The sequence below is a fragment of the Bos indicus x Bos taurus genome, chromosome X, assembly GCF_003369695.1.
Source record: "Bos indicus x Bos taurus breed Angus x Brahman F1 hybrid chromosome X, Bos_hybrid_MaternalHap_v2.0, whole genome shotgun sequence".
NCBI lineage: Eukaryota > Metazoa > Chordata > Mammalia > Artiodactyla > Bovidae > Bos > Bos indicus x Bos taurus.
The window spans coordinates 31,848,007-31,873,611 of record NC_040105.1 but is presented as its reverse complement, the minus strand read 5'-3'; the positions used below and the strand labels follow the sequence as shown (position 1 = coordinate 31,873,611).

Genomic DNA, 25,605 nt, shown 5'->3' with positions numbered 1-25,605 from the left:
GTTCAATGACCAAACATTGATTCATCTTCCAAAAGAAATGAGACAAAATTGCAAACTTACACATTAGTGAAAGAGTCACGGCCAGAACAAAAGATGTGATCATGCACTTATCATACCAAATCAACAGATAGAAGCACCTCATCCTTGTTCTTATTGCCTCCCAGTCCAAAGATGGCTATTTTACCTCTAATCCATGTATGTGAAAAAGCGTGAAGGGCAAAGGGATTTCTTCCAAAGATATTGTGACTTTTTTTTTAATGTAGGAAGGGAAATTCTGCTCTTGAATGTCTACATTGTCAGAATCATGTCATTTGGCCATCACTAACTGTGAGAGAAGTTGGGAAATTGAGTGTCTTATCCTCCAGGTTTTAGAGTAGAATTTCAGAGAAGCAGGTGGACATGAATCACTTCTGTACCCTATTCTATAGTCCTGCCACAAGCCCTTGAAAATTCACATGGAGCAGCATGATAGTTTTAAAGTAACAATTATCTTTCAGGTTTGTTATCCCAGTTGAATATTGGTTTAGGTTGCTTATAACTTAATTATATGTAAATCAGAAGATGCTGAGCATTTTGGATTAATTCAGTGAATTTAGAAAAAGAAGAGATGTAGTAATTATTGCAAATTTATTTCAGTCACTTGAAAATTTGATGCAACATTCAGAAGATAACCCGAATCAGATTCGCATATTGGCACAGACCCTAACAGATGGCGGAGTCATGGATGAACTGATCAATGAAGAACTCGAGACATTTAATTCTCGTTGGAGAGAACTACATGAAGAGGTATGGCAGGCAAAGTGAAAAAAAAAAAAATCTGAAAATTAATTTGCATAAATGTCTAGCAAATACCTTTATGCCTCTTAGGCAAATGAGGAATAATTTAGATATTAGTTCAGCTTCCAGGTTGTAGAAACTATTAAGTGCTAGATATGGCTGAAATAGTTACACTTGTGTTATATCAATTTATCTTACAAAACCTTTATAAACTATGGATTTTAATAGGAATCCTGAAAGAGACCAGGTATAGTAACATGCTCAGATCTTCACATGAGTAAATAGTTAATCTGGTGTTCAAAATCAGATCTTATCTGACCACAGTTCTTTTTCCTTCTGCAAGATTAACCAATATGTATAGGCATCATCACCCATCTCTTTCTCGCTCTTCAAACATGTGCACACATGTTTGTTATGTCCATATGTATCTGTTAATAATACAGGTGATTTTATTAGTAACCAAGATACTGGATATTGTTTATTCCCAAATAATATGAGTTTTTATTTATATATAACAGAAGGCTTTTCATATTTAAAATTAATGCACATGGTACGAGTTTTTCCAAATCAAAATTGAAAAAATAATAACATATTTCTCTGAATCAAACAATGTTTTGCATACACTCTCCTAAACCAGGAATAGATTATTTGTCAAAAAGGAAAAAAACACCTCATAATGAAGTTTAGTTTCATATCCAATTGCTAAGTGCATTTATAATATGTGAGATGCTGTTTGAAGGTTTGATGATAAGAGAAAATTCCTCTGTTTCACTACTTATAGACATTGATTAATTAAGCAAAAGTGTATTGATTTTTTAGTGTGTTCTAAGATATAAAAACAAAATAATATCCTTATAGGATGCAAAATGTTGCATTAAAAGTGATTACAGAGGATTAGAGGACATAGAAAAGGACACAGATATATGTGGGTCAGCATTGGAAGGTATTTGGGGTAGCTTTCCTAGAGAAGATTGGTTGTAAACTACATTTTACAATTAGAATAGGAGACAGCCAAATAGGCAGTTATAGGAGGGCAATTACAGACAGGTGGCCACGAGCACATACAGAAAATTGGAAATATTCGGTTGTACTAGAACACACAATGCAAATGGGGGTGTGGCTGAAGGTGAGCCTGAACAAGCAGGCATCAGTGAAATTGCTCAGGGAGATCGACGCTTCCCAAAAAGTCTGGTCTCCAACCATGCACTTAACCATGCACTGAGGGAACCACTGAAGGGCTTAATATATGAGAGGGAAGGAGAAGAGAGGTGCCATCCTCATATTATGTAACTTCTGCGAAGACTATGGAGAGTAGAGTGGAGGTTAAGAGATAGGGAGACTGTAGGCAGACAGACCAAGTAAGAAGTGATATTTTAGCTCAGTTGAAGGCAAGGCCGATGGTGACATGTAGAAAAGAAAATGCAAATTCCAGGAAAGTATCTAGGTTTCTTCTGATTTAGGTGATGGATTATCTGGTGTTTTTCAGAAACAACTTTGAGAAAGTAAGGAAAAAAACTAGTTTGAAGGTAAAAGGTCATATGTCATGTTTTGCCCCCATTAAGCCAAGTATGCATGCTTCAGTTTGATAGTAACACGAAGCAAACCCTGAGTTGAGACCTTAGGTGCTGGTAGTTTATTTGGGAGGTGATACCAAGAAAGGCAAGTGAGCACATGGGGAGAATGGAGAATGAAAGTTTGGAAGGCTGATATAGGATGCTTTTATGAGTGAGTTTCCACTGTGAGTTACTGGGCTCAGTCCCACTGGGAGCTTTAAAGAAATCATGTAGCACACCAGTGTCACAGAGCACACTTAGAATTGTCCCACTGGGCTAATGGAAACTGGAACATTTATTCACCCATTTTCCTCCCTTTGTGTTGGAGGGTTGCCCTTGGGTGCATAAAATCCCAGTACTTCTGGGTTGCCTAGAGCCATAAAATTGAGAAATATGGGAGTTTAAGGTGGGAATCTAGCAGTGTGTGCACGTACTGGTCACCAAAGCTTCAGGTGAACTCAGAGATCTGAGATTAGCGTGTTATGTGGCAGAACAGCAACGAAATCTGTTGCAGTACTTATGGAGTACCCAGGTGGGGATTTTCCCTAATCCGTAAAAGAGAGATGCACAGTACTGGAGTTAAAGAGAGTGATTTAAACAAGTTGTAAAGATGGAAAACTTTTCAGGCTACATACTGATTAAAACTATAGAGTTCAGGAGATCACCCCAGATAAGCCAAGATTAAAAAAAAAAAAAAATAACAACATAGAATTTTGGAGTTACATCCACATCAAATTTTCAGCTGAGGAAACAGTGTTTACAAAGAAAAAAGAAATGATCAAAGAGTTAGGAGGAGACACAAGTTAAAATCGGGGTGTCTCATGTGTTTGTCAGCCATTTGTATGTCTTCTTTGGAGAAATGTCTATTTAGGTCTCCCGCCCATTTTTTTTTTTTTTATGGGAATACAATCTTCCAAATTTATTATCTGTTAGGCATTGATTTATCACATATGGCAGGAATTTAAACCAGATGTGTACTTCATGGAGGAGGCCATCCCATGACGGACAGGGGAGAGGAATGTGACCTCAGCGTAAAAGTAAAGAATCAGAACTTATAGGTGATTCAGAAGTTTCCTTTTAAGCTAGTCATATAATAGAATAAAAGCTCTCCAATCATCTTTTCAAATTAACTGCGACTTCACTTCTTAATCTGGAAGTTGTTGAAAGTTCTGGCTTTTGAAATGCAGTTATTTTCATTGAAATGCAATTATATTTGAAAAATATTTCAAAGATCTAAGATTTTCTGAGTAACTTTTACTTAATCTAAAGCAAAACATCCTTGAAAAATACAGCTCTGGTATGTAAATATGAATATTTACTGATCCCCATTGTCTCTTTTTCCATCTTGAATTTCAGATATCACATTTCAATAGCTAGAATTCAATAACACATCTTTGTCTGACATCTGCTTCCCGCCCATTTTTTGATTGGATAGTTTGTTTTCTGATATTGAGCTTCATGAGATGTCTGTATGTTTTAGAGATTAATCTTTTGTCATTTGTTTCATTTTCAAATGTTTTCTCCCATTCTGAGGGTTGTCTTTTTGTCTTGTTTATGGTTTCTCTTGATTTGCCATAGCTTTTAAGTTTAATTAGGTTTCATTTGTTAATATTTGTTTTATTTTCATTACTCTAGGGATAGCTCAAAAAGATTCTGGTGCAGCTTATGTCAAAGTGTTTACCTGTGTTTTCCTTTAAGCATTTTATAGTGTCTGGCCTTACATTCAGGTCTTTAATCCATTTTGAGTTAATTTTTGTGTATGGTATTAGGGAGTATTCTCTGAATCTTTAAAAGCTATAATTTTCCTTTTTTTTTTTTTTGGCTAAAGAAAGGCAGTTTATTTTTTCTGTTAATAAACAAAGTGCTCTTTCATTTGAAGATGAGCCTTAGCCCATTTTCTTCTCAATTAAAATGCCTATGTCCAACTTTTGTGGGTTTTTTTTTATTGCCTACCTAATGTTTCTTAGAACTGCAATTATGCAGAGCAAAGGTAATATTCAGTTGCCTGTTAAATCAATCAAACAGCCAGAGTTTTTATTGCCTATGAATATTTAAAAGAGATATGCTAGATCCTATTCCTAATTTCAGAGTGTGACTTTGCATTCAAATAAGTAATAAATTATCTCCATTCCTTGAAAAGGCATCTTTCACTCTTCATAATCATATGGCACTACATTTTCAACTCACAGTAATGATTTAAGAAATGGTTAGCAAACCAGGAGACACTTCCAAAAATGGTACCAAGTAATCCAATTATTACAGAGTAACCAAGCTACAGAAGGGACTTCCCTTGTAGCTCAGTTAGCAAAGAATCTAACTGCAATGCAGGAGATCAGGATTTGATTCTTGGGTCGGGAAGATCCTCTGGAGTAGGAAATGGCAACCCACTCCAGTATTCTTGCCTGGAGCATCCCATGGACAGAGGAACCTGGCAGGCTACAATTCATGGGGTCGCAAGAGTTGGACATGACTTAGCGACTAAACCACCACCACCAAGCTACAGAAGATGTGTTATCAATATAGCAAAATGTATTATATGATAATAGCAGTAGTAGTAGAATTGTTACAAAGGCTCAGGCACTACTCCAAATGTCTGACATGCATTTTCTCATGTGTTATCTCAATAACCTATATTATAAAGTCTTCTATATTTACATTTTATAGAAATGGAAAGGGTATCAAAGACTACAACACTATTATGTTTGGACCCAACTCTTTACTCTTAGAGCCCAGACACATGACTGGTTGACCATACTAACTTCAATCTCAGTGACCTTTTCCCTATATTAAAAATAAAAGCTGCTTGGTAAGAAGTAAATATTGCAAATAACTGGTTTCCTAATATCTTAGGAAATCTTAGATTATGAGTTTAAAAATATTAGGGATGATTAATTTAAAATATTTTAGAGTATTAAATATTAAAAGCAAACATATTCAGAAGTCCAAAGCCTTTACCAGTTCTTTTGATTAGTGATTATTTCATCTTATATATTGTTAACATCTCTATTTCTGATCTTCTTAAAGTCATCTATAGGTTTTTCACCTATCATTAAATAGCAGACACTAAAAGACAAGAAGCAAAATCTAAATTGGTTGTTTCTGCTTTAGTAGTAATGCTGAAGATAGGCAGCATGAGGGTCTCATTAATTGCTCCAGTAATTATGACTTTGAACTGGTCATTCAGTGTCACATCTTCCTTAGCAGAAATAGAGAAGAATAGACAAATATTGATTGAAGGAAAACTATAAAGTAACCCAGGGGAGTAAGTGACTCTATATTAGTCATGAGGTCAAAATTATTATTGGAAAGCCATTTGTCTAATAAAAGAATGTGCTTTATGATTTCATCAATATGTTTACTTCTTAGAAAATATCAATGTATAATAATATAAATAGTAAAAGTCATAATTTATTGAGGGCATGTTTATGTCAGTCCTTGTAGTGTACAGTTATAAATGGTATTAAATTTAATCCCCACATTATTTTTATGAGGTAGATTTGATTAACTCCAAATGCATTGAGAAAAGACTGACTTCCATTACCAAGGATGAGACAGATTAAGTTTTCTAAAATGCCCTGTGCAAAACATCAAGATGCTGGGAAATTTCCAATAACTATACTTTTAAATGTTTTCTCTCTTGCTGGGAAGTATAGTAAACCTTTAAAGGCCAGGACAAAAAAATAAAAAAAAACATCAGATGAAACTAGTCCTGCTAGTAGAACTATGAGCACTGACCCTTGCATTGCCTCAGTGCTGAAAGCTAAAACTAGACACCCAGATTTTGGTCAAGTTAAGCCATTTGAGATAGTAGAAATCAGAGCCTCAGGCTCAAGCTAATGGAGGGGAGGTGAACAGAGATTCTATGTAAAACTAAGGTTATATCTTCAGTAAAATGAGGGATAGTGGCATTCTGTCTGCAAAAGATTCCAATATAAAAATATATCTGTTTCTCCCCTACTCTAAGTATAAAATTAATAGTAAGAATAATTATAATCATCTCATCTGAAAATGTGTAACCATAGTCCTGTTCTTGTGAGGATCACTTATTTGAATGTTTATTACCTGTAGCAGTCAACATATCTCCAAGCAAGAGATTTAAAGAGAGTTAAAGTTTCTGCAGGTTTAGACCTAACAGAAGCAGAAGATATTAAGAAGAGGTGGCAAGAACACACAGAATAACTATAGAAAAACGATCTTAATAACCATGATGCTGTTCTCACTCACCTAGAGCCAGATATTCTGGAGTGTGAAGTCAAGTGGGCCTTAGGAAACATCACTATGAACAAAGCTAGTGGAAGTGATAGAATTCCAGCTGAGCTATTTCAAATCCTGAAAGATGATGTTGTTAAAGTGCTGCACTCAATATGCCAGCAAAATTGGAAAACTCAGAAGTGGCCACATGACTGGAAAAGGTCAGTTTTCATTCTAATCCCAAAGAAAGGCAATGCCGAAGAATGTTCAAACTACTGCACAATTGCATTCATCTCACATGCTAGCAAATTGATGCTCAAAATTCTCCAAGCTAGGCTTCAACCTTACATGAACTGAGAACTTCCAATGTTCAAGCTGGATTTAGAAAAGGCAGAGGTACCAGAGATCAAATTGCCAACATTGGTTGGATCATAGAAAAAGCAAGAGAATTCCAGAAAAATATCTATTTCTGCTTTATTGACTACCCGAAAGCCTTTAACTATGTGGAACATAGCAAACTGTGGAAAATTCTTCAAGTAATGGGAATACCAGACCATCTTACCTGTCTCCTGAGAAATCTATATGCTGGTCAAGGAGCAACAGTTAGAACTGGACATGGAACAATGGACTGCTTCCAAATTGGGGAAGCAGTACATCTAGGCTATATATTTTCGCCCTGCTTATTTAACTTGTATGCAGAGTACATCATGTGAAATGGTGGGCTGGATGAAGCACAAGCTGGAATATGGATTGCCAGGAGAAATATCAGTAACCTCAGATATGCAGATGACACCACCCTTATGGCAGAAAGTGAAGAAAACTAAAGAGCCTCTTGATGAAAGTGAAAGAGGAGAGTGAAAAAGCTGGCCTAAAAGTCTCTATTCAAAAAATTAAGATCTTGGCATCCGGTCCCATCATTCCATGGCAAATAGATGGGGAAACAATGGAAACAGTGACAGACTTTATTTGCTTGGGCTCCAAAATCACTGCAGATTGTGACTGCAGCCATGAAATTAAAAGACATTTGCTCCTCGGAAGGAAAGTTATGACAAGCCTCAACAGCATATTAAAAAACAGAGACATTACTTTTCCAACAAAGGTCTGTCTAGTCAAAGCTATGGTTTTTCCAGTAGTCCTATATGGATGTGAGAGTTAGACTATAAGGAAAGCTGAGTGCAGAAGAACTGATGCTTTTGAACTGTGGTGTTGAAGACTCTTGAAAGTCTCTTTGACTTCAAGGAGATTAAAGCAATCTATCCTAAACGAAATCAGTGCTGAATATTCTTTGGAAGGACTGATGCTGAAGCTGAAGCTCCAATACTTTGGCTACCTGATGCAAAGAATTGACTCATTGGAAAAGACCCTGATGCTGGGAAAGACTGAAGGCAGGAGGAGAAGGGGACAACAGATGATGAGATGGTTGGATGTCATCACCAACTCAATGGACATGAGTTTGAGCAATCTCTGGGAGTTGGTGATGGACCGGGAAACCTGGTGTGCTGCAGTCCATGGGGTCACAAAGAGTCAAACACAACTGAGAGAGTGAACTTACTGAGTTGCACGTTGGCAGCACCCTTGCACTCAGTTCAGTCTCTCAGTCACGCCCAACTCTTTGCGACCCTCACACTAGTGAGAAGCAAATGAAAATTCTTAGAAAGAAATGTGCTTTAGCAGTCTCACATATGAAATTGTGTGACATTTGAGCTCATGATGAGCTCCAAGCACAAGAAAACAAGCCACCACAAAGCAAAATAATCACAACACAACACAGAGTGAATTTAGGCTACCTCCTATACAATTTCAGGTATTAGAATTGCCAAATAATTAGTACAAAATAAGTAGGTGAAATATTAAATAAATAAATGATAGAATTGAATGAAGAAATAAGACACTAAAAGTTGATATGAAAGATTTTGAAAAAGATAAAAATATGTCCTAAAATTAAAATTATCTCTTTTGAAATTGGAAAAATAATGGCTGTGTTTAATGTATGTGAAACAGTTGGAAAAAATGAGTTATGAAGAAATTGAAACATAGAGAATATGGTACCAAAACCTAAAGAGGTAGACGGTATGAACAGGAAGGCAAAATATGTGTCAGGAAAAAGTGATGAATGTCTAACTTTTATGTAATGGGAAACTGAAGACAAGAATAAAGAAAATGGATTGGCAGGCATAGGTGAAGGATCCTGAATAGGGCTTCCCTCACTCGTGGTGAGGAACTCGTGGTGAGGAACCCACCTGCCAATGCAGGAGATGTAAGAGACATGAGTTCGATCCCTGGGTCAGGAAGATCCCTTGGAGAAGGGAATGGCAACCCACTCCAGTATTCTTTCCTGGAGAATCCCATGGACAGAGGAGCCTGGCAGGCTACCATCCATAGGGTCACAAAGAGTCAAACATGACTGAAGTGATTTAGCATGCACACATGCAGTGACAAATAATTTCCAGAGCCAAGCTACTTAACCAGGAACCTCAGTATGTAACAGGCAGCATAAATAAATAGAAATGCACTCTTAGACATTTCACAGTCAAACTGTAGAGCTCCAAAGACAAATTCACATTAGCAACCAGAGAGGAAACAGATCATCTTTGAAGGAATGAAACTTAGGCTGGCATTGGATTTTTAGCTACAACAAAAGAATCAGAAAAAATTTTTTAAAAAGTATTTTCAAGGTATTGAAAAGAAAGCATTGCTCTCATCCCGGAATTCTGAACTAACCACCATGTCAAGGGCAAATTAGACATTTTCAGAGAAACAGAAATTGAGATTTTACCTCAGTAGAGCCTTGCTAAAGCAAAGAAGTTCCAAAAGGAAGATCATAGATGCCCTGATAAGAAGAGACATGAAAGAGATGATTCTCTCATTCTGAGCACACAGCAAGAAGAAGGCCATGTGTAAGCCAGAAAGAGGGCCCACACCAGACACTGAATCTGCCGATACCTCCATCGTGGACTTCTCAGCCTCTGGAACAGTGAGAAATAAATGTATGCCATTTGACCTACCTAATCTATGGTATTTTGTTATAGAAGCCCAACCCGATTAAGCCAGGCTGAAAAATAGAAGACAAGAAAATCTTTTTGACAAAAATGGTACAAGAAAGAAAGATATACAGATGGCCAAGAGGCACATGAATAAAATGCTCAATTGTTAATCATCAGAGAAATGCAAATCAAAAGCACAGTGAAATATTGTCTCACTCCTGTCAAAATAGCTGACATAAAGAGGTATATGAATAACAAATGTTGTTGAGGATGTGGAGAAAAGGGGACCCTAGTACACCAGAGGAGCTTCCCTGGTGGCTCAGTGGTAAGGAATCTGCCTGCCAGTGCAGCAGAAGTGGATTTGATCCCTGGGTCGGCAAGACCCATCTTCCTGACCCAGGGATCGAACTCATGTCTCTTACATCTCCTGCATTGGCAGGTGGGTTCTTCACCACGAGTTCCTCACCACGAGTGAGGGAAGCCCTATTCAGGATCCTTCACCTATGCCTGCCAATCCATTTTCTTTTTTCTTGTCTTCAGTTTCCCATTAGATAAAAGTTAGACATTCATCACTTTTTCCTGACACATATTTTGCCTTCCTGAGGAGGTAAGGGCTTCCCACTCCAGTATTCTTGCCTGGAAAACCCCATGGGCAAAGGAGGCTGGTGGGCTATAGTCCATGGGATCACAAGTGTCAGACATGACTTAGCAACTAAACAACAACAGTGCACTGTAGATGGATTTGTAAATTGATATAGTCACTATGTAAAGCAGTATGAGGTTCCTAAAAAGAAAAAAAAAACAAGAAACAAAACTACCATATGATCTGGCAGTTCCAATACTGGGTCTACATCTGGGAAAAAAAAAAAACAATATATATATATATATAAACTTGAAAAGATACATGCACCACAGTCTTCATTAGCATTTTTTACAGTAACCAAGATTTGGATGCAACCTGAGTGTCCATCAACAGATGAATGGATACAGATGATGTGGCACACACACGCACACAATGGAATATTACTCAGCCAAAAAAAATGAGTGGAATTCTGCCATTTGCACCCATGTGGATGGACTTAGAGTATTATGCTTAGTGAAATACCTAGGGCATAGAGAAATGAACACTCTATGTTATTACTCATACGTGGAATCTAAAACATGAAATGAACAAATTTATATGACAACATAGAAACAGACTCACAGGTATAGGGAGAAAACTAGTATTTACCAGTGAGGAGAGGGAAGGGGGAAGGGTAATTTAAGGGTATAGGTTTAAGAGATACAAGCCACTATGTATAAAATAAGCAATATATAGTAGAGCACAGAAAAATATAGCAATTATTTTATAATAACTTTAAATACAATATATATAAAAAATATTTAGTCACTATGTTGTATACCTGAAGCTAATATAATGTTGTGAATCAGCTATACTTCAATTTTAAAAATTGACAAAAATGGTACTAGAAGCTAAAGTGTAAGTGAAGTTTCTCAGTCGTGTCCGACTCTTTGCAACCCCATGGATTGTAGCCTACCAGGCTCTTCCATCCGTGGGATTCTCCAGGCAAGAGTACTGGAGTGGGTTGCCATTTCCTTCTCCAGGGGATCTTCCCAACCCAGGGATCGAACCTGGGTCTCCCACATTGTCGGCAGATGCTTTTACCACCTGAGCCACCACGGAAGGCACTAGAAGCCAAGGCTCCTGCCAATCTGACTCATAAACATATAGGAAAGAATTCTGAAACAAGTTTCGCTGAACTAGACCCAGTTGTAAAGGAAACATTTCTTAAGCTTCATGCTATCTTCTTTCTTCACTCATTCCTTTTGATACTTTCTGCAGTGTTGTGGTTGTAAATATTCTTTACATGCTAATGATTGTCAAAATGTCATCTCTAGTACATACCTCTGCCCTAAACTCTGGAGCTGTATTATCCACCCTTCTGTTATGTCTCCATGTGGATATTTAGTGGGCAGCTCAAATTTAACACACTCAGATTAAAGCTCTTATCAGACCTACCCAACAGTTTCTCATTCCTGTTAATGTCAACTCATTCTTTATATTTTTCAGGCCAGAAACTTAAAGTAATCTTGTGCTCTTGTCTGTCTTCACATTCTCTTTCCAGCAGATCTGAAAGCTAGTCTTAGCAGATCTAAATGTGGTCTGACAGGCAATAAGAGGTGTATAAGCCACTCATATTTTTTCTTTTGAACTAGATTCTTTTTTAGACCTCTTTATAATTGGTGTGTCCTTAAGAAAAAAAAATATGTCTTGGCTTCTATCTATACCTAAGCTTTCATCATACAGAGATGATATTAACCTTATACTCCAAGTGATTACAGAAAGCAATTTTTTTACATGCTGTCTCTTCACTTGTTTTACTACTAAGGTATAAGTATAATTTTTAGCAGAAATATTAGGCCAATGAGAATACATCTGTATATTAAATTACTGATCAGATTTCTTTTATGTACTAAGATTTTTGCTATGTCTAATTTTAATGATAACTAGATAAAGTTACTATAGGTACAGAGTAAAATATTATAAACTTCTGAATTTTCTTTAAAGTGATACAGAGTTATGGAACTTAGATTCAGTCAAGTTTTAATATTCAACTTCCTCTTTGGCATATAAAAATGCATAAAATAATTTTTACTTCTCTTCTCCCTAAATTGTCCATGCATGAATAGCAGAACCTGGTACTTACAAAAGTAGTCTCTACCTGCTGGATCTGTTTGTACAACTCCCATTTACTCCTTCACTTATTAATTTTAGTTGTCTTGTTCAGTTGCTAGAGGGGCAACTGTGAGATTAAACTAATGTAAAAGAAGAAATAGGCAGCAGTAAAAGCAAAGGCCATAAAGATAAGTTATCCTTCATGTTTGGTAAGAAGAAATGGTAATCATGTGATGGAATGGAGATGGCAACTAATACAAGGATGCTAATGATTTTGCAATTTATAAATGTGTCAAATCAACATCTCATACACCTTAAACTTACACCATGTTGTGTGACAAATATATCTCACTAAAGCAGGAAACAAAGAATTAGCATGTCTTTGAAAGTGAAAAAAAAGAGATGTTTGATGACAGAGAAAGAGAGAGAATGCCAGTATCTTCAGTAATAGGAGAGAACTAATTTTACCCCTTATCGACTGTCAGGACAGTGAAGGTTTAAGCTTGTTTGTCATCTGAGGAAAGATCCAATAGACGTATGTATTTCCTGTGTAAGAGAAAGGTCTTACAGGAGAGGAGATGTGAGCAAACATGGAAGGAAGAACTTTGGACAAAAAAAAAAAAAAAAGAATTGAGATAATTTAAAGATAATTTCAGGTGAAGATTAGAGAGGCTGAGGAATTTTACTCATGAAAGACTCTGTACCTGAAAGTGAGCTAACTCTTTTTTAGGATGTCTTGGGTTGGTGGCATGAAAAAATTGGAGGGAAAGAACAGAGGGTCGGTACCTTTGAGACAGTGAGAGTGGAAAGCATTTGGAATATCGCTTGTGTTGTCGAGAGAAATTCAAAATAAGCAGAAGTGTTAGTGAAAGGTACAGTAGACTCAGTTGTTGTTGCTTAGTTGCTTAGTCCTGTCTGACTCTTTGTGAACCCGTGGACTGTAGCCCGCCAGGCTCCTCTGTCCATGGATTTTTCAGGCAAGAATACTGGAGTGGGTTCCCATTCCTTTCTCCAGGGATCATTCTGACTCAGGGATCAAACCCGCATCTCCTCCTTGGCAGGCGGATTCTTTAACATTGAGCCATCTGAGAAGCCCCAAAGATGGTTTGTTATGGTTTAGTTGGATTTCCTTCCCCAAGTAGACTCAGGAGTAGTCAGTAAAACAGTTTTCAATGGAAACAGTCAGTTATGTAATTTTCTCCCATAATTACCAGCAAAATAATCGTATTATTCTCAACCATATTCATGCAGTCATGTGGACAGTAGATAGAAAAGGGACTTTGAGTTCCATTATTTTCAGTTAATGTATCCAATATCTCCAGGATGTATTAAATTATATCCTGAGATACCTAAGAGACTAGTTTTTGGAGTCTTCCAATTATAATCATATTTGAAAGTCATTCACTTGATATTCATTTTTGCTCTACCAGTATGTCACTGTGTCCCAGCGCATCTAATTTAAATTTCATGCTTTTTAAAAAAGTGTATTTCTTGGACTTACCCAGTTTCATTTGGATTCTTATTTCAACCTTATAGCTATTGGACATTTTCCCCAAATTATTGTAATCAGGATCAGCTACCTAACTTTAGGGTCAATACAGGAGGAAATGCAGGCTCCTTGTTCAAAAACTTAGAATTTAAAGAGAGTGACAGCAGAGCATGAAACCAAGCTTGAGACCTTATAAGCATGGAGTACAACACGTCTGCACAGGCTGCCAGCCCATGATCCCAGCCCCAGTTTTATATATTTGGTTAATTTTACACCTAAATTGCTTTTGAATTTATGCAGGAGTTACAGAACTTAGGCTCATTTCTACAGAACATTATCATTTAAGAAGATTTCAGTGAAGATGATCAACAAACGATAACTGCTTTAGTATTTTGAAAGGTAGAATTTTAATCTAATTTTTTGAGTGTTAGCAATGGATATAGTTTTTAGTATTACATTTTTCATCTTTTAAATTTTACACTTTCTTTCCTTACTTTGGAAGAAAGGATATTGGGCATCTTAAATTTTGACTTTCCTGGGTTAAATGCTCTGTGTTGAAACTATTATCTTTATACAAAAAAGTGCACTGCAAGCAGACTGTTATGCCAAGTATCTGTGTTCAAGGTGACTTTAATTTTGAGCTGAGTGGTAGACTATACAACTTGCTCTCATAATAATTTTAATTGAATGATTGGATAAGAGTGACTACATTTTGAAGAAAAAAACTGGCCTGTGTAACATTTACACACAGATAATAAACCCAGTAGCCCAGCTTTCTTTAAAAAAACTAGACAAGATAGTATGTTTCATTTTTATTTTTTTAATTAGAAAATAATTTTTCTCTTCTATCTGCTGTACCTTCTTTTGTAACATAAGAAACATGTTTATATTTGTCTCTGCCCTGACTCTTGGCACATAGCTCCTAAAATCCTTGTAAATAGGGATAGCAGCAGCATCCTTTGTTCTTTTTTTTTTTTTTTTAATTGAAATGAATCCGCCACAGGTATACATGTGTTCCCCATCCTGAACCCTCCTCCCTCCTCCCTCCCCATACCATCCCTCTGGGTCATCCCAGTGCACCAGCCCCCAGCATCCAGCATCGACCTCAGTTCCTGACACAGAGCTCACAGGACCTTTGTAATTTCCTGAGTGATAGGAGCATCTGACACTAAACTCCTTGGAATTTACTGGGTAATAGGAATATCTTTTCTTCTAATGAGGTTCTTGGTGGGCTCCTAAATGGGGGCTGGTCAATAGAGAGACCAAACCAAGATTAGAAGCTTGGATATTTTTGCCACCATAGCCCCCATTCTCTGGAGAGGGGAGAGGGACTGGAAATGGAGTTGATAATTGATCACACATATGGGATAAAACCTCCATTAAAAATCGTAATAATGTGGAGTTCAGAAAGCTTCCAGGTTGGTGAATACATTAACACCACAAGGGTGACATCCTCCACCTCCACAGAGGCAGAAGGTTCTGTGCCGGGGACCCTTCCAGTCATCACGGATACATCTCTTCAGATGGCTGTTCATTTGAATCCTGTTTTTCTTCTAGCTTTGCATGCACGCTAAGTCACTTCAGTCGTGTCCAACTCTTTGCAACCCTATGGACTGTAGCCCGCCAGCTCCTCTGTCCAAGGGATTCTCCAGGAAAGAAGACTGGAGTGGGTTGCCATTTCCTTTTCCAGGGGATCTTCCTGACCCAGGGATTGGACCTGCATCTCTATATTGGCAAGCAGTTTCTTTACCACCTTTGAGATGTAATTGACCCAAGGTACTGTGTAAGTTTAAAGCACACAGCCTAATGATTTGACCTATCTGCATCATGAAATGATAATCATAATATGTTTAGTCAACATACCATCATCTCATATAGATACAGAATTAAAGAAACCAAAACATTTCCTTGCGATGAGAATTCTTAGGCTTTATTCTCTTAACAGCTTTCATATATAGCTTAAAATAGTGTTAACTATATCATATTCTACATTGCATCCCTGGTACTTACTTATCTTATACTTGTGAGTTTGTACCTTTTGACTTCCTTTATCCAGTTCCCCTTCCCCCAAACCCCTACCTCTGGTAACGATAAATCTGATTTCATTTGTTAAGAGTTTCTTCGTTTGTGAAGTAATATTGACCTACAGCACCGTCTTAGTTCCTGTTACACAGCACAGTGATTGAGTATTTCTATATATTTATTTTCTTGTGTAGGGATTTTTATAACTTTAAAAATGTATTGAAGTATAGTTGATTTACAATTCGTTCAATTTCTACTGTACAGCGTAGTGACTCAGTTATCCATTTATATGTATTATTTTCCATTATGGTTTATTACAGGATATTGAATATAGTTTCTTGTGCTATACAATAGGACCTTCTTATTTATGCATCTTATATATAATTGCATCTGCTAATCCCAAACTCTCAATATATACATTTCAAAATGATCCCTGTGATAAGTCTAATTATGATTTGTCTCCATAGTTATTGACTATGTTCCCTACACTATACATTTCATACCAATGATTCATTTATTTTGCAGCTGGAAGTATGTACCTATCAATCTCTGTCACATATTTCTTTCCACTTCTCAATCCTCTCTTGCTGTATATGCTTTTGTTAACCTGAAAGATGATCTTTATTTCCTTGCCATCAGCTACGTGAGTTAGTTTGATCCTTAAGTGTAATATTTTAAAATTCATCTTGTATTCTGAGTTTCAGTTCAGTTCAGTCACTCAGTCATGTCTGACACTTTGCGACCCCATGAATCGCAGCACACCAGGCCTCCCTGTCCATCACCAGCTCCCGGAGTTCACTCAAACTCACGTCCATCGAGTTGGTGATGCCATCCAGCCATCTCATCCTCTGTTACCACATTCTCCTCCTGCCCCCAACCCCTCCCAGTATCAAGGTCTTTTCCAATAAATCAACTCTTCACATGAGGTGGCCAAAGTACTGGAATTTCAGCTTCAGCATCAGTCCTTCCAATGAACACCCAGGACTGATTTCCTTTAGGATGGACTGGTTGGATCTCCTTGCAGTCCAAGGGACTCTCAAGAGTCTTCTCCAATACCACAGTTCAAAAACATCAGTTCTTTGGTGCTCAGCTTTCTTCACAGTCCAACTCTCACATCCAAACATGACCACTGGAAAAACCATAGCCTTGACTAGATGGACCTTTGTTGGCAAAGTAATGTCTCTGCTTTTGAATATGCTATCTAGGTTGGTCATAACTTTCCTTCCAAGGAGTAAGCGTCTTTTAATTTCATGGCTGCAGTCACCATCTGCAGTGATTTTGGAGCCCAGAAAAATAAAGTCTGACACTGTTTCCACTGTTTCCCCATCTATTTCCCATGAAGTGATGGAACCAGATGCCACGATCTTGGTTTTCTGAATGTTGAGCTTTAAGCCAACTTTTTCACTCTCCTTTCACTTTCATCAAGAGGCTTTTTAGTTCCTCTTCACTTTCTGCCATAAGGGTGGTGTCATCTGCATATCTGAGGTTATTGATATTTCTCCTTCAAAATCTTGATTCCAGCTTGTGCTTCTTCCAGCCCAGCATTTCTCATGATGTACTCTGCATATAAGTTAAATAAGCAGGGTGACAATATACAGCCTTGATGTACTCCTTTTCCTATTTGGAACCAGTCTGTTGTTCCATGTCCAGTTCTAACTGTTGCTTCTTGACCTGTATACAGGTTTCTCAAGAGGCAGGTCAGGTGGTCTGGTATTCCCATCTGTTTCAGAGTGTTCCACAGTTTATTGTGATCCACACAGTCAAAGGCTTTGGCATAGTCAATAAAGCAGAAATAGATGTTTTTCTGGAACTCTCTTGCTTTTTCCATGATCCAGTGGATGTTGGCAATTTGATCTCTGGTTCCTCTGCCTTTTCTAAAACCAGCTTGAACATCGGGAAGTTCATGGTTCACGTATTGCTGAAGCCTGGCTTGGAGAATTTTGAGCATTACTTTCCTAGCGTGTGAGATGAGTGCAATTGTGCGGTAGTTTGAGCATTCTTTGGCATTGCCTTTCTTTGGGATTGGAATGAATACTGACCTTTTCCAGTCCTGTAGCCACTGCTGAGTTTTCCAAATTTGCTGGCATATTGAGTGCAGCACTTTCACAGCATCATCCTTCAGGATTTGAAATAGTTCAACTGGAATTCCATCACCTCCACTAGCTTTGTTCATACTGATGCTTTCTAAGGCCCACTTGGCTTCCCATTCCAGGATGTCTGGCTCTAGGTGAGTGATCACACCATGATGATTATCTGGGTTGTGAAGATCTTTTGTACAGTTCTTCTGTGTAGTCTTGCCACGTCTTCTTAATATCATCTGCTTCTGTTAGATCCATACCATTCCTGTCCTTTACTGAGCCCATCTTTGCATGATATGTTCCCTTGGTATCTCTAATTTTCTTGAAGAGATCTCTAGTCTTTCCCATTCTGTTGTTTTCCTCTCTTTCTTTGCATTGATTGCTGAGGAAGGCTTTCTTATCTCTCCGTGCTATTCTTTGGAACTCTGCATTCAGATGCCTATATATCTTTCCTTTTCTCCTTTGGTTTTCACTCTCTTCTTTTCACAGCTATTTGTAATGCCTCTTCAGACAGCCATTTTGCTTTCTTGCATTTCTTTTCCATGAGCATGGTCTTGATCCCTGTCTCCTGTACAATGTCACGAATCTCTGTCCATAATTCATCAGGCACTCTGTCTATCATATCTAGTCCCTTAAATGTATTTCTCACTTCCACTGTATAATCATAAGGGATTTGATTTAGATCATACCTGAATGGTCTAGTGGTTTTCCCCACTTTCTTCAATTTAAGTCTGAATTTGGCAATAGAGAGTTCATGATCTGAGCCACAGTCAGCTCCCAGTCTTGTTTTTGCTGACTGTATAGAGCTTCTCCATCTTTGGCTGCAAAGAATATAATCAATCTGATTTTGGTGTTGACCATCTGTTGATGTCCATTTTGAGTTTAATTACCCTCTATTTTTAGATACAAAAACTGAAATATTATATAAAGGTCAATGATAAATGTGTTCCATTCTTATTTTAATCATCAAGCATCATGGATATTTATTTTTTATTTTATAATTAGTAATCCCATCAATGTCTTTATAATTTACCCTGTGTGTGTGTTAGTTGCTCAGTCGTGTCCGACTCTTTGTGACCCCATGGATTGTAGCCTGCCAGGCTCCTCTGTTCTTGGAATTCTCCAGGCAAGAATGCTAGAGTGGTTACCATTTCCTTCTCCAGGAGATCTTCCTAACCCAGGGATCAAGCCCAGATCTCCTGCATTGCAGGCAGATTCTTTACCATCTGATCTACCAGTAAATAGTGTTTCCTGGGTCATCTGCATTGACATTTCTGAAATGTTTTTATAAGATAGTCATTAAATTTTCCTTCTCTGTGTGTATACCAAATACAGCATGTTAACATTTTTGTTCTAGACACAAAGGGATATACCAATGTACATACACATGTATAGTTGTATTATATTTATATATGTATATATTTAAACATATTTATACTTACATTCATTTTAGTGTCAAATTGATATGTATTATATATTCACACTACACAAATTATTTTTGCTTGGGGAGAGCATTAAAATCTTTATAACTGAGGGTGAATACAAATATTTATTTAGGAGTTTCTTGTCTTTACATTTCTTATAATTTAGTGGTTGAACTCCTTCCTCTAAAGTTAGAATAGCAAAAGACAAAGTTAATATATAAATGAAAAACATCTGACATTAAGACCTAAAAACTAATCACTTGTAAAGATTAAATAAGCATAGTTTGGTAAGTATCATTTTAGAAATGAATTTTTGGATAGAAGTTTTACTTTTAGTTTTGTTATCTGTGTGCATTTTAATTGAAATTCTGGTTTCTCTCTCTCTTTTTTTTTAAGTGATTTGTGTATAACTTTTACTTCTGTCCATCATAACTTACAACTAATATTTAATTCCTATAACACAAAATATGATTCTCAAGGTAAAAATTCATCTCGTCCATCTTACTTTTCCACTGTAGATTATTTTTAAACTGATTTTCTTGTAAAGCCACTCCATAGATTCTTAAAATTGAATGTTCAAAACTGTTCTTTAATATTCAAGCAAATCTGCAGTAAAATTATCCAGTACTAGTAAAAAAATTGCTTTAATTTTTTTGAAGAAAGAAATGGGAGAAGGAACAGTAAAGACATTCTCTTTGCATTGTAATGTAGTATCTTAGAGAAGTCTATATATGGAATGATGAATCAAAATATTTGACAAATTCATGAATACATTTTAAGTCATTGAATATACATATTCATTATGAAGTTTCCATTGAAAGTATTGCATAAAATTCAAGAAGTGCTTTATCGCTTCTGCCTTACCACACTCATGTTGTTTTTGGATCTGGGTTGAGATCTGGCTAATAGTACTCTGTCCATCCCTTGTCTTTGTTGTGAGCCCAGTTAATTGCATTTCTCTATTATTATTTAATTCTTACTTAAGACATCTCTTCTTTCAAATTTCACTGATGATAATTCTTTTTAAATCTGGCTAGTCATCAAAATCACACAGATGGAAGGGTTATAGGAACTTTAGTCTATACATATTCCCTCTGACTCCCTTTGAATTTCTGATTTAGTAGAATTTGATGGAGCCTCAGAACTATATGTTGAAAAGTTCCTGTAGGTTCTGATGATTATTCAGATTTGGAACTCTGGTCCTGACCTTTAGCTGAACATGAATTGTTTCAAGGCAGTCCGCTTTGCTAATGGGCCCTATGTCTCAGAATCATTCCCAATGTGGACCATTAACTTTATCCTATTCATCCACTACTCAGAGCTGAGTGATCTCTTTATTCCAGAGATGATATTCATTTTCATTTCCTGAACAATTAAAGCAAGCAGGGATCAAAGTGGTTCTCCTTCAAGGCCATAGTTCTCTGCTGGAGTAGAATGCTCTCTTTCTAGGAAAACATGCCAAACTTCTGACAGTATAGAAAACACATTGATATATTCCCCAATATGCTGTCTCTCTTCCCTTCCTAAACCACATTCTAGATAGAACAGACATTCCCTGTGGGACCAGCTTGAAAGGCAGTAAGCCCTTCTGAAGGGGTTTACCAGGTGGCCCATTGGAAAAGAATCCACCTTCTGGTGCAGGAGCCACAGGAAACACAGGTTAGAGGGTTCAATCCCTGGGTCAGGAAGATCCCCTGGAGAAGGAAATGGCAACCCAGTCCGGTATTCTTGCCTGGAGAATCTCATGGACAGAGGAGCCTGGTACATTACAGTCCATGATGTCACAAAGAGTCGAACGCAACTGAGTATGACAGCACAAGGCCCTTCTCCATGGCTGTGGTAACTATGTTCTGTAACTAAATTTTCAGCTATATCTGACTTAAGACAAATACAGCAACCCTCCAAATGAGATCCTACCACCTGAGAGCCGGTCTCTCCTCTCTCACCCCACACAACTTCAGCACAATAGATTTCACCTACAGATGATGAGGAAATGCCACTGAGGGGAGGAGATAGAGGAGGAAGCTGGGAAACAGTTTGTGTCTTTTTCATCTGGCTTAGTATCCCATAAGAGCACTCAGTGACAGACGACCCTGGTCTCTAACAGGGAATTGAGTGTAATAGACCACTTTGCCAGTATTTATCTCTTCCCCATGCCCATATCAGCACACCCGAGTCTTCTTTCTGTACTCCCAGCCTACCGCTCAATAAGTTTCCAGCATATTTGGCAGGTAAAAGCAAAAGCAGCTGTTTTCTGCATCTTGTTCCTGCTGTTTAAGGTGCACGACCCAGCCAAATGAATCATATCAGAGCCAGAGACCCGGCAGGAGTCCCTTGCTACAAATGTGCAGCCTTTTCTATCTTATCTACTTGAAGAACAAAAGATCTGAAAGCCTCAGAGTAACCTTCCAGCACAATAGTACAACTGTTTACTGAGCTATACATGAGGCGTTTTTCAGTATTGTGTGGATAAGTAGGGTGGCAGGTAGCCATAAACACACTCTGTCTCCCCCTTCAAATTCTCTAGAACCATGGTGATCATCTGAAGTATCTGTGATCAAATTGTTTGTGATAAATATTGTTCATCTTCATGTATATGGAGAGGATGAAAAAGAATCAGTCATCACAGACATCCCATGAGACAGAGATATTTTTCAAGTTTTGTAGATGCCACATCTGGTTGGCACCAGTTGGAGAAGAATTTTAACCCCACTGGTGATTGACCTTAGAGGTCAACAGGGTTGAGAGCATTTTGTCTCAAGGGAAGCTGAACACTGGCTCCTGACTATGATGGGCCTGTGCGTGTGTGTGTTAGTTGCTCAGTCACATCCAACTCTTTGCAACCCGATGGACTGTAGCCCACCAGGTTCCTCTGTCCATGGAATTCTCCAGACAAGAATACTGGAGTGGATTGCCATTTCTCCTCCAGTGATGGCCCTGCATCACAGTAAAAGAGATCCAACAGAGATCACTAAGTTATATCAGAAAAGCACCATTGTGGTTATTGAAGCTCTATTTGAGACTACCTGCCCGAAGGCTGAAAACTGTTTTATTAATAGCCAAACCTTATAGCCATCCTTAGTCACTCTGTAGACAAGACTGTGATGGACCAATTTCCCACACATCAATTGAAGTCCCAGAGACCAGAAACACTGTGTGTAGGCTTTAACCTGAGAGTCTGAATTCCTGAGTGGAGATTTTGACTACCTTCAAGATATCTCCCATGCTGAGGCTGCTGTCACGTGACTGTGTCCAAGGGCCATCACAGCCAGTTCGTTTACAGGCCAATAAAAAGTTGACACAATTTTCAGTCTGTATGAAATGGTCTCAATAGACTCTGGCTCTCTAGAGGCTTTCTCCACTGGGGTAATTACCTCTCCACTTCAGCTTGCAAGCACAACCTACAGGTTTTCTACTTGGGACTCCTTGCCTCCCTGCACCTTATATGTGCAATACGGAAGAGTCACTGCATTTGTAGCTTTTTGGGCCAGCAGCAGAAGCAGTTGCCAGAAATCAACTAAGTTTTGTAGTGGCTCCATTCCTACTTTTGTTTCTGATCTCCACTCATTGTTTTGTTCTATAACTTGATTTTACCGCAAGTTTGGGATTTTTATTCTTATACACACTCTCTCTGTGTTACTTAAACTTGTGGTCTTAATCCTCACCCAACTAATCTGTAGACTCTGATTCTGTCCATTCCATATCAGGAGAAATTTTCTATGATATTTAGGGGTTTTTTTTTGCAATATCAATTATATTTATTAATTGCCTAAGGTTGAGAATGATATTATAAGTATATGTACAATCCAAGAGCACCTCGTCATTGGTCCAGAGAAACTTTACTGACCAGGGAGCTTCTGAAGTTATCTTGAAAAGACTGGGATTAGAAGAACTCTGTAGATGCCTATGAGATTTACTGTATTATACTTCCATCACTTTCTTTTTGAAGCTGAAATAATACATTAGTTTGTTCTTGTCAGGGCAGAAGACCAATTTCATTTGTCTACCTATGAAGATGAATGGATGCAGCAAAAATCCAGAAATGTCTTTAGATATATTACTGTACAGCTCATTGACCATTCTATCAATGCTTTACTTGAAAGTCATGGCTATCTGATGTCAAGTTCCATTGATAAAGTGATTCCCAAACATTACTTTCAAGTATACTTCCCTCAGAGGTCACAGAAGAACTTAAGTGACCTGCAAAGACCTAAAACAGATGAAGTTCCAGTTAACCATCACACCAATGGTTTTAATGTTTATAATCTTTTTCTGTAAAGGAAATTACAAGGAGCTAGCTCCATGCACTTGGGTTTAAGAGTTTTTCTGTCCAATGAGTTTAAACAAAGTGAAATTAGCAAAAATAAATCAAGAAGGCCCTTGTAAATAATGTAATATTCTTTTATTTTTAAAGACATTGTATACAAACACATGAGCACATCTGTGTTACTATAACCTATATGCCTATCAAACACATTAACAAATATGCTACAAGAAGCAGTTATGTCAGAACCCTTTATGAGTTACAGTGGGTTAAAGCAACAGTTTTTATTTATTTGAGCTCTCTTGTCCAAGGAACACTGTGTAGGCACTTGTTTCCTTAGGGAAAAGTAGGACAGACTAATTTGAAAACAAGGAAAAGCAACAAAGTGAAGCTTTTGATGGTTACTGGGATTTAAGCAATTGTAAATTCTCTCCCTGCTATAAATTATCTTCTCCCTCTGCTTTTCTCTTTATCTCCATTTAGTTCCTTTTGCAAAATAGTAGCTTGATTCTTCTTGAAAAATATACCTCAGCCTGCTAAAAGCAGACATAACCATCTAGAAATGTTATATTCAACTTGTTGGGGACCAGTCATTTTTCTTCTACCATCAGTTCAGTTCAGTGGCTCAATCGTGTCCAACTCTTTGCGACCCCATGGACTGCAGCACACCAGGCCTCCCTGTCCATCGCCAACTCCTGGAGTTTACTCAAACTCATGTCCGTTGAGTTGGTGATGCCATCCAACCATCTCATCCTCTGTCGTCCCCTTCTCTTGCCTTCAATCTTTCCCAGCATGAGGGTCTTTTCAAGTGAGTCAGTTCTTCACCTCAGATGGCCAAAGTATTGGAGTTTCTGCTTCAGCATCAGTCCTTCCAATGAATATCCAGGACTGATTTCCTTTGGGAGGGACTGGTTGGATCTCCTTGCAGTCCAAGGGACTCTCAAGAGTCTTCTCCAACACCACAGTTCAAAAGCATCAATTCTTTGGTGCTCAGCTTTCTTTATGGCCCAACTCTCACATTCATACATGACTACTGGAAAAACCATAGCTTTGACTAGATGGACCTTTTGAATGACAAGTAATGAAATGATCAGCTATCCTCAATCCCAAAGAAGTCCAAGTGTACAGTAAGATCCAGGGTATTCCCCACCTTTGAACTTCTTTGACGATGTTCTCCTGCCAAGTGTTGCATTTGGTAGTAGCAGTGGTCCACAACTGGAACATCAGTAGATGAATTCAGAACACGTGTCGTTTGCTAACTGTTGTATAAGACAAAGCCTCGATGCACGATACTGGATGCTTGGGGCTAGTGCACTGGGACAACCCAGAGGGATGGTATGGGGAGGGAGGAGGGAGGAGGGTTCAGGATGGGGAACACGTGTATACCTGTGGCGGATTCATTTTGATATTTGGCAAAACTAATACAATTATGTAAAGTTTAAAAATAAAAGAAAAAAAAGAAAAAAAATAAAACAAATTTATTAAAGTAAAAAAAAAAAAAGCCTTACATGTCTTTATAAGTCTTCTAATTATGCTGTATCACTATACTTCTCAGTGTTTCAAATAGAGTTCCTAGGCCCTTCATTATTGGTGTCTCCATGTCGTCTGTAAACCATTTCCTGTCCTGCCCTAAGCCACATTCTCACTGTCCCTCATAGTCGTCTTTTCCCTCTGCCTCTATCTCAGTTTATCAAGTGCTGAATTTATGGACGGTGTCAGTAGTTTGCTGCATAGTTTGAACCAGATAGAACACAAACATGGAATGGTTTTGCTTCAAGCAGATGGCTGATTCATTTTTCTTAGTGGCATCTGAATAGATTCAATTGCTATTTGGTCTCTAGGATATGAAAAAATAAGGTTAAATTAAGTTTAGTTCAGCTTAAAATTTCAGTCTCATATTTAATGTTCTGTTTGCAGTGCCAGTTTAAACCATGCTGAAGTGATGTGCCCTGGCAGGGAAGAATGATCAGTTTCACCAGCTTCCCTTACCCCATCTGGGTGACATTATTCTCCACTGGCCTGAGAAGTAGGAAAGAAAGAAAGTGGGTATATATCTCCTCTTAAGTAGCATCTTATGGTGCTCATGTGTTATATGTAATAAGGACACAAACGCTTGCTTTCTTTGGGGTACAAGTGGGGGCTCTTA

General features: G+C 37.8%; 1 protein-coding gene across 9 annotated transcripts in view; it reads left to right on the top strand.

The window, feature by feature from the left end:
• DMD (dystrophin) overlaps positions 1-25,605 on the top strand; it is a 2,656,945-nt gene that overhangs the window by 1,234,379 nt on the left and 1,396,961 nt on the right. For all 9 annotated transcript variants that reach the window (XM_027533579.1, XM_027533577.1, XM_027533571.1 and 6 more), the window contains one exon: positions 637-786. In XM_027533579.1, the coding sequence (XP_027389380.1) occupies positions 637-786 (150 nt within the window). The remainder of the gene's footprint in view (positions 1-636; positions 787-25,605) is intronic.